General features: G+C 40.1%; 1 protein-coding gene across 1 annotated transcript; it reads left to right on the top strand.

Annotated features, from left to right (window-relative positions):
* Positions 1 to 17,010: 17,010 nt before the first annotated feature.
* On the top strand, positions 17,011 to 17,436 carry LOC117081023 (chromobox protein homolog 3-like). The gene has a single exon (XM_033206578.1). The coding sequence runs from the start codon at positions 17,011 to 17,013 to the stop codon at positions 17,434 to 17,436; it is 426 nt and encodes a 141-aa protein (XP_033062469.1).
* Positions 17,437 to 19,642: the final 2,206 nt, after the last annotated feature.

Below are 19,642 nucleotides of genomic sequence, written 5' to 3'. Positions count from 1 at the left end.
GCTAAACAGTTAGGGCATGCAGACAGAAAAGTGACCCCTTGGCCAACTGCCTCTCAATTAAATCCATCTTGTAGCAATTTTTGTAGTAGTCATTATCAGGGATCTGTATTAGGAGGAAGCAAAGGTCATAGGGGCTCCTTTAAATGATTGGAAACTCTTCATTCCAGGGATGAGGTTAGATAAATTAAACTAAGCTCTTAAAACAATCAGGCTGACCTCATCATCTCAGAGATCCAGAGCCAGGAGCCAAGCTCATGCTGGGTCTCCTTCTGTGGGCCCCCAGAGTATGATTCTCATTGATGACATCTAGACCAGGCACTCCTGAGTTTCTCAGGACAGAGAAGAGAGCTGATGGGGAAGGGTGCATCCAATATCTCCAATATTACCAATATTTCTTCCACAGAGATTGGATGGAAAGACTCCAGTCAACAACCAGATAGAGGCCACTTGAGTGAAACCACATTTAGGACTCTGGAAAGCCAGATTTTCTCCCAAAATCCTTTCCTTAAGCTACTGTGAATAGAGTCAGCTATGAGATAGTATAGGGTATGGGGCCCTAGGTTCAAGGTTGAGCCCATCTCAAGTAGGGACATCCTCAGTCATGCACTTTGCATCTGGTTTGAAATCCGTATCAGTGATCAACTAACACATTCATTCATTCTTTCAATAGTGATAATTAAGTACCTACTATGTATTAGATCCTGGAAATATTAAAGCCAGCCATAAAGGAAAAAACTTGACAGTAACAACAAAAAGCAATAGGCATTATGAGGGAGGTCAAGATTGAAGACGTGTGGGGTAAAATGGGAGAAAGAAATATAGTTCCACTCTTTGTGTTATTTGTTATTTATATGGTACCCATTTTCCCCTCAAATAATACCTTTTATTTTCTATTTCAAATCTAATACATATTCATCACAGAAACCTTGGAAGCTACAGAAAAGCAGAGAGGAGAAAATACGAATACTATATAACCTTACAGGAGAGATAAGCACTGCCAGGTTTTTAGTCTACGACCATCTTCCTACCACCCTCAGTTCCCTCCTTCCCAGAGTCCCTTGCAGCAATATGGAGAGCCCCTCCCCACTCATTTCCAGTAAAGTGCAGAAAGCTGGGACATTCCTTTAGGGAATGGCTCTGCTCTGGATTCCGCAACAGTAGATACAGTCACCCCATCCACCCATTTAAAAGGTTTTAAAAGCTAAATAGGGCCCTAATTAAAGAAGATGAACTTGGAATCAGAGAAAGCAGAAGGCCATTACAAATACTTCAGATTTTACCTCAAGTGAGATAGGAAACGGTTGTAGGGTTTTTAGCAGAGTAGTGACACACTCTGGCTTATCATTTAAAAGAATTATTGTAGCTGATGTGTGGTGACAAGTTAGGAGGCAACTGTAAAAGTCCAGGCAAAACCTAAGACTAGTTATTTGACCTCTCTGAGGGTACTAGCCTGAATAAAACCTCTCTGAAGATATCGGGTCCTAAACAGATGTTCTGGAACCTGTAAATGTTACCTTAAAGGGAAAAATAGTCTTTGAAGATGTGGTTAAATTAAAAATCTTGAGATGGAAAGATTATTCTGCATCACCCAGGTGGGCCCTAAATGCAATCACAACTGTCCTTACAGGAGACAAGCAGAGGAAGAGAAGACACACACAGCAAAGAGAAGGTGATGTGAAGACTGAGGCAAAGATTAGAATGATGAGGGCTCCAGTCAAAAAATGCTGGCAGCCACTAGAAACTGGAAGAGGCGAGGAACAGACTCTTCCCCAGAGCCGCCAGAGTGAGAGTGTGACCCTGTAAACAATTTTATTTTGTCCCAGTGGTACTAAGTTTTGACTTTTGGCTTCCAGAAATGTTATGGAATAAATTCCCATTGTTTGAAACCACCCAGTATGTGGTATTGTGTTACAGTAGACTAGGAAACTAATACAGATTACGGCACTGGGAAGGAGGAGCTGCCTTAACAAATACCTAAATGTATGGAAGTGACTTTGGAGTTGAATAATAAATTTTAAGGCACATGCTGGAAAAAGCCTAAATGTTCTTAAACAGAGTATAAATATGGATATTAACAGCATTTCTGGTGAGAATTGAGAAGGAAGCAAGGAACATGGTAGACAAAGCCTATATCATCTTAGAGGATAAATGTATTATTGTTGAAAAAAAGTTTACAGAAATATGAACATTAAAGGTGTTTCTGATGTGAAGAAAAAGAAGAACAGGTATTGGAAGCTGGAAAACAGGTGATTCTTGTACAGTGGTAGAAAATTCACTAAATTGTGTGCTACTGTTAGGTGAAAAACAGAATTTGTAAGCAATAAACTTGGATATTTACCTGACGGGATTTCTAAGCAAAGTGTTTAACATGTGGCCTGATTTCTTCTTGGTGCTTATAGTGTAATATGAGAAGAAAGAGATACTTGATAAAGAATTGTTAGGCAAAAATGGACCAGGATTTGTTGCTTTTAAAAATTCTCAGTCTATTCAGGTTACAAAAGATGCTAAAATTAGGAGATTTACTGTTAGGAAAGAGCACTCTGGAGAGAAGGCCAAGGGTGCGACAGGACAACTTTTTGTAATGGCTAAAGAGACTGAAAATGTGATTATTCAGGGAATATCTGTGGAGGGCCCTCTGGCCTAATAGCATAAATCCCTGTGGGATAGAAGGGGAGAATGTTATAGCAGCAGTAATACTTCTAGTTTAGACTGAAAGGGACAGAAGGAAGATAAAATAAACGAAGGCTATTGGACTTCCAAAAAGTCTACATGCAAGCCACAAGGCTGATAAAATGACTTAGCTGAAAACATGTGCTACCCTTAGTGGATTCCAACAGCCATCTCTTGTGAAAAAAAATCACTCTGAGAAACGCAACACTTTTTGAATAGCAAGATGTGCTTGCCAATTCTTATATCAAATTCATTCACAGAGATGCCTGTACACAACTATCACACAGTTGTCCTTTGGTGTCATAGGGGGATTGGTTCCAGGACTCCCCAAGGATGCCAAAGTTCATGGATGCTCAAGTTCTTTTATAAAATGATATAGTATTTGCATATAACCTATGCACATCCTTCCATATGCTTTAGTCTCCAGATTATTTATAGCACATGAAACAATGTAAATGCTATGTCTATCATTGTTATACTGTGTTGTTTAGGAAATATTGACAAGGAAAAAAGTCTATACATGTTTAGTACAGACACAACCATCCATTAAAAAAAAATTCAATCTGTAGTTGTTTGAATACATGGGTGTAGAATCTTTGCATAAGGAAGGCTGACTGTGTTAGCAAAATATAAATTTTAAACAACACTCATTTCACAGGTGACAAATTATTTCTAACACTTTTCATGCTAAGTAACAAATTCTCTACCATTATCTTTCTAGTACTATTGATTTGCTTCCTTCAAATGCAAACTAACCAATTCTAGACTATGAATTCTCTTTAGGGCACTTCATTTGTTTAATTGACCACTCCTAGTTAGCTAATTACCTACATACTTGTCACCTCGTTTATGCTGATGTGTTTTAAAGTAAACTATACATAATATGACAAATTTGAAATGCCTTCCACACTGGTACTTTAGTTACACCATCTATAAATGGTCAATGAGAGACTTGCCTCATTATAATCATTGTGTAATAGTACAATGCCTGTCATAGGTCTGCTAGACCCTGAGATGAGAATTTGTATGCAAGTGATTTATTAACTAAGCATTCCCAGAAGAAACAATAAAGGAAGAAGAGAAGCTGAACAGGGAAGGAGAAGTAGCCTAGCAAGATTATAACTTCAGACAAAGTTTCAAAAAAGGTAGCTTCAGTCTGATCTCAGGAGATTTCTGGATTTTGCCTTATCCCAGTCTGCTGCCGAGGAACTGGGTTCCAATAGTCGCAGAAGAGTCATGGGTACAGGCTTTGGGAGGAAGGGCACACCCAAGTTAAGATAAAGAACACATAAAAATGGTAAAAACAATCTGAGAAGACTTGGCTATTTGCTCAGTAGTGACAAAGTATTTTCCCTGGACCAGTATATTCCCTGGACCACAGATATTTCCCTGGACCTGTCCAAGGATTGTTACAGATCTGCAAATGAGATAAATATAGAAATTGATAGTAAGCATTTAGAAATTTGTATAGCAATTTGACAGTAATTTTATGTGTGTTGAATCTAATAATTTTAAAATTGGCTTCATTTTATTTCATTTTTGTACTAATTTGTTTTAACTGCACTTTACAAAAGAATTAATTGCTCTATGATGTATTAGGAAAAAACCTTGGGTCATTTACCACAGAAGCACTGAGCTATGGTACACATAAAACTGTAGCTATTGTTAAACTGGAAAACCATTCATTCGTTCACACACTCATTTAAAAATGCTTATTGAATATCTGTCATAAATCAGGCATTAAGGTTGGAGATTTAGTTATGAATCCTTTTGGATTTTGGTGGAGGGGAAAGATGATAAGTCAATATACAAGTAAAAAAATTTTAAGTATCAGATGGAGGTAAATATAGAGAAAAATAAAACAAGGGAAGAGAAAAGAGATGATGGAGAAGGAGATTTCATATGAAGGTTGTATTTGTTATCTGTTGCTGCACAACAAATTAGCAAAAACTGGATGGCTTAAAAAATACACACTTATTATCTTATAGATTCTATGGGTAAAGATCCACACATGACTTAGATGAGGCCATTACTTAGAGTCTTCTAATGTTGCAATCAAGGTATCAGCCAAGCTGTGTTCTCATCTGGAGGCCCAACTGAGGAATAATTCATTTCTAAAGTCACTCTGATTTTTGGTAAAATTTATTTACTTACTGCTGTAGAACTGAGACTTCTGTTTTCTTGTCGATATGGTCAGAGGTCCTCTTCAAATTCCTAGAAGCTGCCGTTAGCTGTTTGCCACTGGACTTCCTAACACAGATGCTTGTTTCTTCAAAGCCAGCAAGGGAACTAGTCTCTAAAGTGAGTCTGATAGCAAGATGGAGTCTTATTTAATGTAATATAATCATAGTAGTGTCATATTCCATTTTCTATAGGCATGTCACAGATCCCACCCACCCTCTACAGGAAGGATTAGACAAGGGCATGGACACTAGAAGGTGGGCATCATGAGGGCCTACTTCATGTCTGTCACAGTGGCCAAAGGCAGCCAGAATAAGGTAATGTTAAAGCCATGACCTAAATGAAGCAAAAGAGAAAGCCATATAGATACCTGGTGAAAGATACATGCAAGCAGAGAGAATGGTAAATTTAAAGACCCTGAGACCGAACTTGCTTGAAACGTCAAGGAAAAAAATTGGCTGGAGCAGACTGAGCAGAGGAGAGAGTAATATGAGGTGAGCTCAGAGGGATACTGCAGAGCCAGGTCATATAGGGCTGTGTAGGACTTGATAAGAACTTTGGAATTTGAGTGAGATGGGATGATTAAAGGGTTTAAAGCAGAGGGCTGTCATGGTCTGGCTGTCCTGTGGTGTATAAACTATGTGAAGAGGTGGCAAAGAAAAGGAGAGAGAGCAGTTAGGTTTCTATTTAATGATAGAGGCAACAGTGGTGGCTTCTTAGACCAAGATAGTAAAAGTATCAGTCAGCCTGAAAAATAATCAGATCACAGATATACTCAGAAAGGAATGTCGCCCAGTGTGTTAGGCTGTTCTTGCATTGCTATAAAGAAATACCTGAGACTGGATAATGTATAAGGAAAAGAAGTTTAATTGGCTCACAGTTCTGCAGACTGTATAAGCATAGCACCAGCATCTGCTAGGCTTCCGGGGAGGTCTCAGGTGGCTTTTACTTGTGGTTAATGGTGAAGTGGGAGGGGGCATGTCATAGAAGTTCACAGGTAAGGTCAATGCTGGAAATGAAAATTTGGTAGTTACCAGCATGTGGATGGTATATAAAACCACGAGACTTGGGATGACCTGGGGGCTCAGCACTGATAGAAAGGGAAAACTGAGATCTAAATCTTGAGCTAGGGAGATGAGGAGGATTCAGCACAGGATGTTAAAAACGAATGACCACAGAGGTAGGAGAAGCAAGAGAGAGTGATGTCTTGAAAGCCTGGGAGTCTAGGAGTGTGTCAAAAAGAAGAGAGAGATCAACTGTGTCCAATTATGCTGATAAGTAAGATGAAGAGTGAGAATTGACCATTGGCTTTAGCCATATGGGAGCCATTGATGACCTTGACAAAAGGGTGGTAGGCAGAAAAAACGATTTGGAATGGCTTCAGTGGAAAATGGAGGGGAGAAATTGGCATACAAACTACAGACGACTTTTTCTGAGAAATTGCCCTGTAAGTGGAAAGAGAATAACAGGTCATCACTGGAGGGATGTAAGTCAAAAGGTCACTTTTTGAAGATGGGAGACAGTCACATTTGCTTGCTGATGGGCATGACCCATTAGAGTGAGAAAAGTTGAAAATGCAGAGATGGAGAAGCAATAGCGATAGCTGGAGTAAAGACTCTGAGTATGAAGAGGGGATGGACATAGTAATGCTTCATAGAGTTGAGGGGAGGCTATAATGAAATGCTCTGTGTAAGACCTCAGAATGATACCTGATGAATGACAGCTGGTCAGAAAACGATACCTTTTACTATTATTATATAGTATTTTGGGGTAGGTGAGAGGGCAAAAGGACTCCTCAAATTCAGAAAACTCAAAGTTGAGATTAGAAACAAGTGTAAGTGGCATGACTGGTGGTAAGAGAGTACAGGTCAGAAACTAGAATCATTGAGGCAGTTCAACCTCTCCAACTGGGAGAAGCAGGGAAGCAACAGGCTACAGTGTCAAGTGTAAATAGATTTTCCCTTGCAATATGGTCTTTCTCCATCGGTAACTAGCTGCACAATAATAAGCAAGTCCCTGAGTTACTTTATGACTCCATTTTCTCTCTTATAAAAGGAGTCTGGTAATACTCATTCTCTTGGCTTGAAACATGATTTCTAAGAAGCCAGCAAGGCTAAGCAGGAGAAGGTAGTTTAAAGTAGCGTTCTGCAAATGAGAGTTGTTTTCAGGAAGAGGTGTTTCAAATAGCAGAGAAGTGGGGATTCCAAAGACTCCCTAGGGTGAGTAAAAACAAATACTGTACCGTATACAATAGGTCCTTGAGTCAGAAGGGAGGGGAGGGCGAGAAGGCAGAGTGGCATTCTGGGATCAGGAGTCAAACAGCAATTAAGGGAACAAAGGTCAGCTGGATGATAATTACAGGCAGTTAGGGAGGGAATTAGAGCTAGAGAGGTACTAATTACATGGGCCCTTTAGACAAGGGTGGGGCTTCGCCTAAAGGAACAAAACGAGGGCTGATTACCTGCTAAAAATAAAGGCTGCCCCTCAGAGCCAGAGCTCACAAATCTGGCATAGTCCCAGGCAGCACGAGGCTGTGTGCTCTGCTTTGCAGTGCCTGCTCTGCTTCTAGTGTGGGCAGAACGTGCCTCTACCTTTCTCCAAGTACTGACACAAAGTCTGGGAGCTGTCTGTGGATCACTCACTTGCTCTGTAGGAGATGGTGGAGTAAGGCAGAACGGCTTGGGGATAAAGCATCACAATTGGGTGCACCAGTCAATCAATATAATCAGTCTAGGGGCTCGCTGTGCCCTGCAGAAGGATGCCAACCAGGAGAGCCACAGGGAATGAAACCCAGGCCATATTTTGTTCTTTGTGTCAGTGCCCTGTAGTGGGGCTGTACCTGCAGGGAGGAAGGGGTACTTTTCCTTTATTTTCATTAAGTTGCTATATGGACTATCTCAGCCCTGTGGCCAATGCAAGAAATTTGGCTCAGCTTTCTGAGGGGCTGGAACTGTATCCTCTATTTCTTCAGATCACTTTGTGAGGTCATTGTTCTCCACTGGGGGCTTGTGGGAGAGAGGGAGTGGAGGCAGAAAGTGCATGCCCAGAGCATATTCTCAAACCAGCTCAGTCAGGGTTCTCTACCTCTGATTGAACTTGTACCCACTGTTAAGCTTCCTGGGTCACCTGTATCCAGCAGCTGACATGGATGATTTCTCTTATACTGTGAAGATTCTCTGATGGGTAAAATAGACTACCACATATTAAGACCTCTGTGTGCTTCATTTCATATTCTTACCATTTTGGGGGTGGTTATGTTTTTTCTTTATAATAGTTACCTATTGTTGCATGACAGATTACCCCAAGACTTAGTGGCTTAAAACAGCAATTAAAATTTATCCTCTTTTGACTGGGCGCGGTAGCTCACGCCTGTAATCCCAGCACTTTGGGAGGCCAAGGCGGGTGGATCACGAGGTCAGGAGATGGAGACCATCCTGGCTAATACAGTGAAACCCCATCTCTACTAAAAATAACAAAAAATTAGCCAGGTGTGCTGGCAGGTGCCTGTAGTCCCAGCTACTTGGGAGGTTGAGGTAGGAGAATGGCTTGAACCTGGTAGATGGAGCTTGCAATGAGCAGAGATTGCGCCACTGCACTCCAGCCTGGGTGACAGAGCGAGACTCCATCTCAAAAAAAAAAAAAAAAAATTATCCTATTTCACAGTTTCTTTGGGTCAGGAGTTGAGGAGCAGTTTAGGGGCATGATCTTCCTTAGGGTCTTTCATGAGGTGACACTCAAGATGTCAGCTGGGGCTGCAGTTGCTCTAAGACCTGATGGAGGCCGGAGGATCTACTTCTAAGGTGGCTCCCTCACATGGCTGGCAAGCTGGTACTGGCTGTTGGTGGAGGTCTTAGTTTCTCTTCTTCTAGGCCTCTCCACAGAGCTGAGTCTTCTCCTGACATGGTGGCTGGCTTTCCCCAGAAGAAGCAATGCAAAACCCAAGGTAGAGGTGACCATGCTTTTTTTTTTTTTTTTTTTTTTTTAATCTAGCATTGGCAGACACACATCACACACTGTAACTTCTGCAGTATTCTGTTAACCCACACAGTTCATCCCAGATTCACAAAAGTATGAAAACAAGGAGATGGAGATCACTGGGAGTCATATTAGGATACTGCATAGCCATTCTGTTAGGCATCTTGGTCATGCCTACTACATTCTGAAATTTAAAAATATTTGATGCTTACTGCATAGTTATTAGTTCTCCAGCAGGCTTTTGACCACAGTAGCCTACTTAATCTTCAATTTATTTGCAGGTAGAAACAGATATGTATTTATAGTCACTCATGTATTCATTCATTTATTTATCCAAAAGTATTTGTTAGGTACCTACTATATGCTAGACACTGTTTCTAGTCACCTGACAGATGGAGAAAATGAGGCATAGAAGTCTAGTGACTTGCCTAAGGTTTAGTGGCAGAAGATGATAAGAACTCAGGTGATATGGTTTGACTTGGTGTTCCCACCCAAACCTCTTGTTGAATTATAATTTTCAGGGTTGGGGAGAGGCCTGGTGGGAGGTGATTGGAACTTGGAGGTGGATTTCCCCCTTGCTCTTCTCATGATAGTGAGTTCTCCGTGAGATCTGGTTGATTAAAAGTATGTAGCACAGGCCGGGTGTGGGGGATCACACCTGTAATCCCAGCACTTTGGGAGGCCAAGGCAGGTGGATCACGAGGTCGAGATTGAGACCATCCTGGCCAACATGGTGAAACCCCGTCTGTACTAAAAATACAAAAATTAGCTGGGCATGGTGGCACGCACCTGTAGTCCCAGCTACTCAGGAGTCTGAGGCAGGAGAATCGCTTGAACCCACGAGGCAGAGGTTGCAGGGAGCTGAGATCACACCACTGCACTCCAGCCTGGCGACAGAGTAAGACTCCATCTCAAAAACAAAACAAAACAAAACAAAAAAAGTGTGTAGCACTTCCGCCTTTGCTCTCTCCTGCTCTGCCATGGTAAGACATGTCTGCTTCCCCCAGTTCCCCTGGGGCACTGCCTAGTGGATCTGTGAGAAGTGGGTCACCATCCTTGAGACCCCAGAATTGTAGAACCACTGACGAATTTCACTGTGCTTTTGGAAAACCTGCAGGCACTCAACACCAGCCCATGAGAGCAGCTGCAGTGGCTGTACCCTGCAGAGCCACAGAGCCAGAGCTGCCCAAGGCTCTGGGAGCCTATCCCCTGCATCAGCGCACCCTTGATGTGAGACATGGAGTCGTAGGAGATTATTTTGGAGCTTTAAGATTTAATGACTGCCCTGCTGGGTTTTGGACTTGCGTGGGGCCTGTAACCACTCTGTTTTAGCCAATTTCTTTATTTTGAAATGGGAGCATTTAACCAATGCCTGCACTCCCATTGTATCTTGGAAATAACTAACTTGGTTTTGATTTTACAGGCTCATGGGCAGGAGAGACTTGCCTTGTCTCAGATGAGACTATGGACTTGGACTTTTGGGTTAATGCTGGAATGAGTTAAGACTTCAGAGGACTGTTGGAAGGGCATGAGTGTGTTTTGAAATGTAAGAATGACATGAGATTTGGGAGGGGCAGAATGATATGGTTTGGCTCTTTGTCTCCACCCAAATCTCAAGTTGAATTATGATCTTCAGTGTTGGAGGAGGGGTCTGGTGGGAGGTAACTTAATCACTGTGATGGATTTCCCCCTTGCTGTTCTCATGATAGTAAGTTCTCACAAAATCTGGTAGTTTGAAAGTGTGGCACTTCTCCCTTTGCTAACTCTGTCTCTCCTTCTCTGCCATGGTAAGATGTGCTTGCTTCCCCTTTGCATTCCACCATGATTATAAGTTTCCTGAGGCCTCCCGGCCACACTTCCTGTTCAGCCTGCAGAACTGTGAGTAAATTAAACCCCTTTTCTTCATAAATTTATTCAGTCTCTGGTAGTTCTTTATAGCAGTGTGAGAAGGGACTAATATACCAGGTGTCCAACCACTGTCATTGAGCATTTGAGCAGCAGTTGTGTGCCAGGCTTTGGGGGCACAGAGGTGAATGGTATTACTGCCCTGAAATAATTTAGGGTCCAGTGGGGGACTTTTACTGGTAAGATACATATACACAGAGCTGGTAATTGTGATAAGTACCACAATACTATAGGAAATAGCCATGGAAGCTCCAAACATAGTCACTCCCAGCTGGGATGGTCAAGGATGGAGGCATGGGCTAAAAGACAAGTAAAGAAAAGGACTGAGAATTGACTTGACAGGATGAAAGTCTTTGCTGAGTTTGACAAGAGCAGGTCAACTAAAAATGGGGCCTCTCTGGTTGAAGTCAGATTGGGATGTGACTGGGTTCTGCTAGTGGCAGTGGGAAGGGGTAGCTGGAGCCAACTGAGTACTATCTGCTCTACACACACACACACACACACACACACACACCCCTCTTAACTCAGAGGTGGCCCTCAAGGCCACTTTCCAGTAATGTGACCAGTCCATGAATGGAGTCCTCCACAGAGCCCCTCTTGACTCAGCCACACTAGAGTTATACTGTGATATGGAAGGTGCTTTCTGAGCCTCACATCTTTCACGTTTAGGTTTCATGTGTGTGTATTCCAAGACAATTCACTCCCAAGGGTCAGAATGAAGACGTGCCACTCCCTTGTTCTCAGTGCACTCAATGGACTTGTTGATGAAAACAGTTAAACTCTGTAAAATATTTGAAGAGATTTATTCTGAGTCAAATATGAGTGACCAATGGCCCATGACATGGCCCTCGAGATATCCTAAGAACACGTGTCCAAAGTGTTGAGTCACAGCCTAGTTTTACACATTTTACAGAGACACAAGACATCAATCAAATACATGTAAGATTTACATTGATTTGTTCTGGAATGGTGAGACACCTCAAAGTGTGAGGGGACTTCCAGGTCATAGGTAGACTTAAAATTTTTCTGATTGGCAATTGGTTGAAAGGGTTATTTTCAATAAAAAGGAATGTCTAGGTTAAGATAAGGGGTTGTAAAGACCAAGGTTTTATCATGCAGGTGAAGCCTCCAAGTAGCAGGCTTCAGAGAGAATAGATTCTAAACGTTTCTTATCAGATTTAAGGTCTGTGTTGATATTAATGCTGTTTGGCTTTTCCTAAATTCCAAAAGGGAGGAGGGTATAATGAGGCATGTTTGACTCCCCCTTTCCCATCATGGCCTGAACAAGTTTTGCAGGTTAACTTTGGAATGCCCTTGGCTGAGAGAAGGGGTCCATTCAGATGGTTGGGGGGCCTTAGAATTCAGAATTTTTGATTTACAGGTTTTGATAAATGCACTTAAATTTTCCTATTACTGACATTATCTCATTTAGAGAGGCAGTGAGATGTGGTGGTAAAAGGCATAGCCTCTGGAGCCAGATTGCCTTAACTCAAATGCCAGATCTCCCACTTACACTTTCTTTGGTTTTTTGTTTGTTTGTTTTTGTTTTCATTTTGTTTTATTTTGTTTGAGATTCTGTCCTCCAGGCTGGAGTGCAGTGGCACCATCTTGGCTCACTGTAGCCTTGCTTCCCAGGCTTAAGTGATTCTTTTGCCTCGGCCTCCTGAGTAGCTGGGACTACAGGCATGTACCACCATGCCAGGCTAATTTTCGTTTGTTTGTTTTGTTTTTGTAGCGATGGGGTTTCACCATGTTGCGAGGGCTCCACTTACACATTTTGAATTTATGGAAGCTCCTTAATTTCTCTGAGTCTCACTTTCCTCATCTTTAATATGGGGTTAATGATCTTACCATTACAATGGGTTTTGTCTTGAGCCTTAAGTGAATTAATATACATAACACCTTAGAACAGTTCCTGGCAGCTAGAAAACGCTCAAAATGTATTCATTACTATTTATTCTTAGATTATCTACATTCAGGTAGCAGATAACTAGCTCATTGGCTCCTTGAGGGCAAATGCAAGTTGTTTCCAAGATGTGTTACAAATTCCAGAGATACTGTTAATTTAAGAGTAACTTTCCAGACAATAGATGGGTGAGTGGCTTGAGGCTGCAGTGGAGAGAAGAAACACTGTATCAAATGTACATTGAATATAAGTTGCTTCTCCGGAAATACTAAAATGAGAAAATGTGGATTTATAATTGAGGAAATGCAGTACATAAACGTTTAAGCACCTTGTCTTCACCTTTCCCAGCTGGGGCATATCTGCAGCTGGAGGCTCGGATAGGATGTCGGAGTCCTTCCAGAGAATAGAAACATGATCCCACTATTTTGGGAAGTGAGAGAGTAGAAAAAAAATTTTTAGATACGATTTACTTACAGTCAAATGCCCAAGTCTTATGTGTACAGCATAAGCCCATATTGAAAATCATACATGCTCCTTTTTCGATATTTTAAACAAGTCTGGGTCTGAATACAGCTGTACTGAAATCTGGAGTAAATGTGTCTACATGTAACATTTATTATGGGGAAAAAAACACCTCTTACTCAATACCAAAACAGTTTCAGGGCTTAGAAGGAAAGATAGCTTATATTTAACGAACAGCTTTTATGTACCAGGTATTTTCCATATATAATATATAATATATATATAATATATAATATATATATATATATATATAATATATAATATATATATATATATATAATATATAATATATATATAATATATAATATGTATATATATTATATATTTGAGATGAAATATCACTCTGTCACCCAGGCTGGACTGCAGTGTCATGATTTTGGCTTACTGCAACCTCCACCTCCCAGGTTCAAGCGGTTCTCCTGCCTCAGCCTCCTGAGTAGCTGGGACTATAGGCCTGCGCCACCATGCCCAACTAATTTTTGTATTTTTAGTAGAGATGAGTTTCACCATGTTGGCTAGGCTGGTCTCAAACTCCTGACCTCATGATCTGCCTGCCTCGGCCTCCCAAAGTGCTGGGATTACAGGCCACTGCACCCAGCCCCATATATTTCTTTTTTCTTTCAAGACCTGCCACAACCCTGTAAGTTACTTATTAACACCTCCATTTTACAGATGAGAAAATCAATTTATATAATTTTCCCCAAAGTGACAGACTATTTTGTGGTTCCAAATTGAGCCTAGAACCATCCTTCTTCAAATAATATGTTCTTTTTCTCTACTTTAATTACAATTTACTTAAATTAAGCTCATTGCTTATCTTAGAGACAATCTAATTTCTTACAATACATTAAGAATAAATTGAGAATCTCCTTTCTGCCCAGAACTATACTAGGTTATAGGGAAGAAGACAACTGAGATAAAATTTGGGTGCCATTTTTTAATTGCTCAATTTGGAATGCATTCTGATGAGATTAGCCAGAAAGGTAAGTCATGTTTGATTTGTCTAATCATTTTTGGACTAAACAGGAAGTATTTACAGAATAAAATGTCATGAAGAAGCATAGCAGAAACTAGCGACTGTTGATTTAGACATAGAAGGAAGGAGATAGAAAAGAGAAGAGAATAGAATAGAAGAGAGAATATCGTTTCCCAACGCTGGCCCTACAAATTGGCAGAGTCCATATCTGCACAGATCCTGCAAATTGGCAGAGTCTATGTCTACCCAGATGGCATGGAAAATATATTTCTCAACCCCACTTCCACTGCTACTCAGAGGAATGACAAGGAGTGATTCCTTTGCAGCTGGAACGCTATGGGGCCTTCATTGACCTATCTTATCAAATTTTGAATACTTCTAGAAGGGATGGATAAGTTTACCTATCTTATCCAATAACTGCTCAGGTACTAATTATTACATTAATTAATAGCAAAGGCATGTCAAGGCCATGGAGGAACGGGTCACAGAAGAGGGAGAGAGGCCAGTGAGATTGAACTTTGATCTTATCTTCTGGGACCTGAACTTGTAGTTTGATTTTCTAGAAAATACATCTCTCCTATGGCCTCTCAGTTTTGATATTCAGGAATACACCCCTCACTACACACACACACACACACACACACACACACACACTCTCTCTCTCTCTCTCTCTCCAGGACAGCTTCCTTAATAAAATTGTTTATTTCTGTTAGAAGTTTTACAGAGGCACTTTACATTTGACTCTTCTTTGTATATGTATCTGGGAATCTAGGACTTCATTAATGAGGAGTCTTCTTGACTTAGCCCCATTCTAATTTTTGTTTTATGGAAAGCATATTTAAAAAAAAAAAACAGTAGAAAAATGGAGAATTGGGTGCCTCAGTCTTATAGACAGCCAATCTCTTGGGGAGTGTTCAAAACTTGAGTATCCAGAACTTCAAGTGAGAGGAAGTGTGGACTGCGCAGATAGGACCCCATGTGAAAGCGAAGTCTTAGATACATGGCCCAATGTGCTAAAGAAGTTTCCTTTCTTTCATTCATTTGTTTTACCATTTAACAAATATTTGTGGACTGCCTACTTTATATCAGGCCTGTGTTAGGGATACAATGGTGAACAAGACAGCCTCTGCCCTCTCAGACCTCAGTCTTGTGAAGAATACAAGTAAATTATAGGAAAAGCACAGGGAAGGGGCATCCAATCCAGGCCTGTGGTTTATTTTTAAGTTAAATTCACCTTTTCAATTGCTCATTTCCATGCTCCCCATCTAACCCCAATGCAGAGTAAAAATGATATTAAAAAATCTGAGTAAAATCCCATACCGGCTCTTTTCTCTATCTTATCCTGCTCGGACTTCCATAACGAATCAAAAAGGTGTCTGCCCCAGCAGTCAAGTGCTGTAGAAATGCAGCTTTCTGGGTGTTGTTTTCAAAACTATCATTATCAAAAAATAGTTAATTACTGTCTAGGAAATAAGGTAGGTAGAGTGGGTTGGATGGTGGTCCTCAAAATATGTCCAAGTGCTAACACCTAGAACTTGTGAAGATTATCTTAGTCAGAAAAAGAATCTCGTAGATTCTTAATTTAGGGCAATTAAATTAAGAATGACCATGAGATCATCCTGGACTTAGGGTGGGTCCTAATCCAGTGATTGGTGTTCTTATAAGAGAAAGGAAAGGGACACTTGAAATGTAGTTACACAAGGGAGAAGGCCATGTGATGACAAAGGCAAAAAGTGGAGCCATGTGCCTACAGGCCAAGAAATGCCAAGGATTACCTGCAGTTGCCAGAAGCTAGGAGAGGCATGGAATGGATTTTCCCTCAAAGTTTTCAGAAGGAACTAATCCTGCCAACACCTTGATTTCAGACTTCTGGATTCCAGAACTATCAGAAAAGAAATTCCTGTTGTTTTAAGCCACCAAGTGTTTGTACTAGAATACTACTTAGAGGGGTTAATGAGATTTTGCTATTACTGCACTCCTTGAGTAGAAAGGAGGCCAAAAACTGGGATAAAGGGATTCTAATCCCTATAGAGAGTAATAGAGGGGATAAGGATCTATCCCAGACCGTGAAAAGGAAGTCTATGTGGCTGCTTTTGTACCACATGATCCTATTCCTCCTAGATTTCAGCTACTGGATAATACTTGGACAACAGACCCAAGGAGACTTAGAAGAGTTAACAAGTAGGTCAGGCATACAGAGTGCACTAGCAGAATCAAAGACAAACATACCCCCCAAATCTTTTTGAAATATTTTGAAATTTGATTTTTCAAAAAAGAAATAAAATAGTAGTCATGACAAAAATCAGAAGTTTTCCTGAATTCTTTATATTTGTCGTATATGCATGAATATGAGTGCCCTAATATGAGGTCATTCCCGACTCTCCCACTGAGAAAGTCAAGAAGAAAGTTTCGTTTGCCAATGTGAGTGATAAACTTTTAGGTATGTATGTAGATGAAATAATTAAATGAATGTATATTGTATCTAATTCATTAAGTAGTTATATTTACGTATTATAAATTATATATAAAATATATCAATTTAGAAGTATGTTCTTTTTTCTCATAGATCACAAAACACTCTTGTTCAAACTCTTCAAAAGTATCTCTGACATCAGGCCCTGCCCCTTGGCCACCCGGCGTGGGCGGTGCCACCCCTCCCCAGCGCCGCCCCGCACGCAGCTCCCCGGCTCCCTCAGACTTCGGTTGTGGCTGGAGCTGGTCGGCGCAGGGCCTGAGACACTGCAGACCTGAGACCCCATAGCAGCTCGGAGGCGGTGAATAAAGTAGCCTCCAATAAAACTATATGGCAAAAAATGGGAAAGAAACAGATGGAAAGAATGAAAAACTTGAAGTGGCAGAGTCTGTATAATTTGTGATGGAAAAAGTACTAGATCTAGATCAACGTGTAGTGAATGGGAAAGTGGAATATTTTCTGAAGTGGAAGGTATTTACAGATGCTGACAATACTTGGGAACCTGAAGAAAATTTACATTGTGTAGAGTTGATTGAAGCATTTCTTAATTCTCAAAAAGTTGGCAAAGGAAAAGATGGTACAAAAAGAAAATCTTTATCTGACAGTGAATCTGACGACAGCAAATCAAAGAAGAAAAGAGACACTGCTGACAAACCAAGAGCATTTGCCAGAGGTCCTGATCCTGAAAGAATAATTGGTGCCACAGACGGCAGTGGGGAATTGATGTTTCTCATGAAATGGAAAGATTCAGATGAGGCAGACTCGGTGCTGGCCTCAAAAGAGGCGAATATGAAATGTCCTCAAATTGTAGTTGCTTTTTATGAATAGAGACTAACTTGACAAGCTTGTCTAGAAGATGAAGCTCAATAATTGTTCACATTTTTATGTATATATGTGTGTGTGTCTATGTATATACATATATGGATTCTCATATGTGTGTGTGTATATATATGTGTATATATATGTGTGTGTGTATATATATACATAAATACATATGTAGATATACACACACACATAATATATATATAATTTGGGTCTTGGTTTTTTATTTACTAGTGTGACAAAATAACTACATTCTAATGGAAATCCAGTTTGATATGTTCATTTTGAAAGTAGAGTTGGAAGAGTTGTTGGTTTTTTGTTTTTTGGTTTTTTTTTTTTATCTGTAGCACTCGTTACTTTGAACAAATAAATAAAAGCTTCCTGTAGTTGCTTCCTTTATCAGAAAAGAACATTTGATACCATGGTATATCGTTTCTTCTGCATTAAAGGGCAGCTTTTCTAAATGTTGAGGGTTATGTCCACAGTCATTACTCAATCAGAACTTGTGTTCTCATAAGCCTAAGGACCATTCTAGGTTTTTTGTTTGTGTGTGTGTGTATACATAAAATGCACATGTAAATTTTTAAACATTCACCAAAACAAAAAATCACAGGTAAACCCACGTTTCTGAGATGCCATTATTCTGAGCAAAATAAGAGATAATCACTTCAAGTTATATTGAAAATTTTCCTGAAGTCATAAACTTCAAGTGAAATAAGTGATTCTAATTAATAGGACAATTTAAATTGGATAATTTTAAAGCATCTATATCTATAAATTCAGTGGTTTGCTTGCAAAATTCCTAAAAGGAAAAATTTTATCACTGCCATCACAGGAGGTTTCCCCATCCAGATGAGGAAACTAGACAAATGCCAGTGTGTTTTAATTAGCTAAATGCAATTAAGTTAAGTGAACATTTAAAAATGACTCTATTGGGACATTCCTTAACAAAATGTTGAAATCCCTGTTGCTACCTTGACTAAAAGGTCATGATTCATGGAATATCTAAGATTTGGCTTATAGAAACCTAATCAGATGGTTAGAGATGTTGGCAGTTTAGGACCTTCTGCCATAAATGTGTGAATAACGTTTTGTAATCCAACCTATTGGCCTGCATGGGTTTTCTTTTTTTTTGGTTTGTTTTTGAGACAGAGTCTCGCTCTGTTGCCAGGCTGGAGTAGTGGTATGATCTTAGCTCACTGCAACCTCTTCCTCCCGGGTTCAAGTGATTCTCCTGTCTCAGCCTCCCAAGTAGCTGGGACTACAGGTGCGTGCCACCACACCCAGCTAATTTTTGCATTTTTAGTAGAGATGGGATTTCACCATGTTGGCCAGGATAGTCTTGATCTCTTGACCTCGTGATCTGCCCACCTCAGCCTCCCAAAGTGCTGGGATTACAGGCGTGGGCCACTGAGCCCAGCTGACCTGCATTTTTTTTTTTCTTATCCCAACTCATTCCTTACATGTAGGCTCAATCTTTTCAGTATTTGCTTTACTGATTCAGCAAAAGTGAGTAAAAACAACTTTGCAGTAATCAGACTGCTATCTAAATGTATATTGTTTACTTTATTGTAAATACCTGTGAACAGTGGTCAATAAATAGTTTTATGTTCCTTTATGCAAAAAAAGTATCTTTGACATGAATACTTTTGTTTTCACTAGAACTATTTTTTGAATCCCTTATGCATTTAAAACTCAAAAAGTTCATTTTTAGAGAACATCATTTGCATTTCTGCATGTTTTGTTAGTGATAGAGCATTTATTGAATCCTCATATAACCAGTCACTGGATATTTTATCTTAAGCATACAAGGACCCATTTTCATAATACCAGGATCTTTGAGGTTTTCGTATGTGCATATTTACAATTTCCACAATGTTAGCACTTATCCCGTTGCACATTAAAATGACTTTTAAAAAGCTTGTTTACAGCAATATTCAACATTTAGAATTATGGGCTCATATTCATAATAATTATGGGTTCATTATCATAATAAGTAGTAAACCTATGTTGAATTTCTTTGTCTCCTTTTTTTTAAATCAATTCTGTCAGGTAACCTCTGAGTTATCCCACACCAGCATTAACTCAGGCAGTTATAGCCTAACATACCTTCCCTAAACAGTCCTCTTATGTTCAAAATGAAGTTGAGAGACTGTTCCATAACATGAGGCATTTTGAAAGAATTTGAAAATATAGAAAGTCCCTCTTTCCT

This window comes from Trachypithecus francoisi, unplaced genomic scaffold (genome assembly GCF_009764315.1).
Source record: "Trachypithecus francoisi isolate TF-2019V2 unplaced genomic scaffold, Tfra_2.0 Lachesis_group8, whole genome shotgun sequence".
NCBI classification, from domain to species: Eukaryota; Metazoa; Chordata; class Mammalia; order Primates; family Cercopithecidae; genus Trachypithecus; species Trachypithecus francoisi.
The sequence above is the reverse complement of the archived record's forward strand: the minus strand, read 5'-3'. Positions and strand labels throughout refer to the sequence as shown.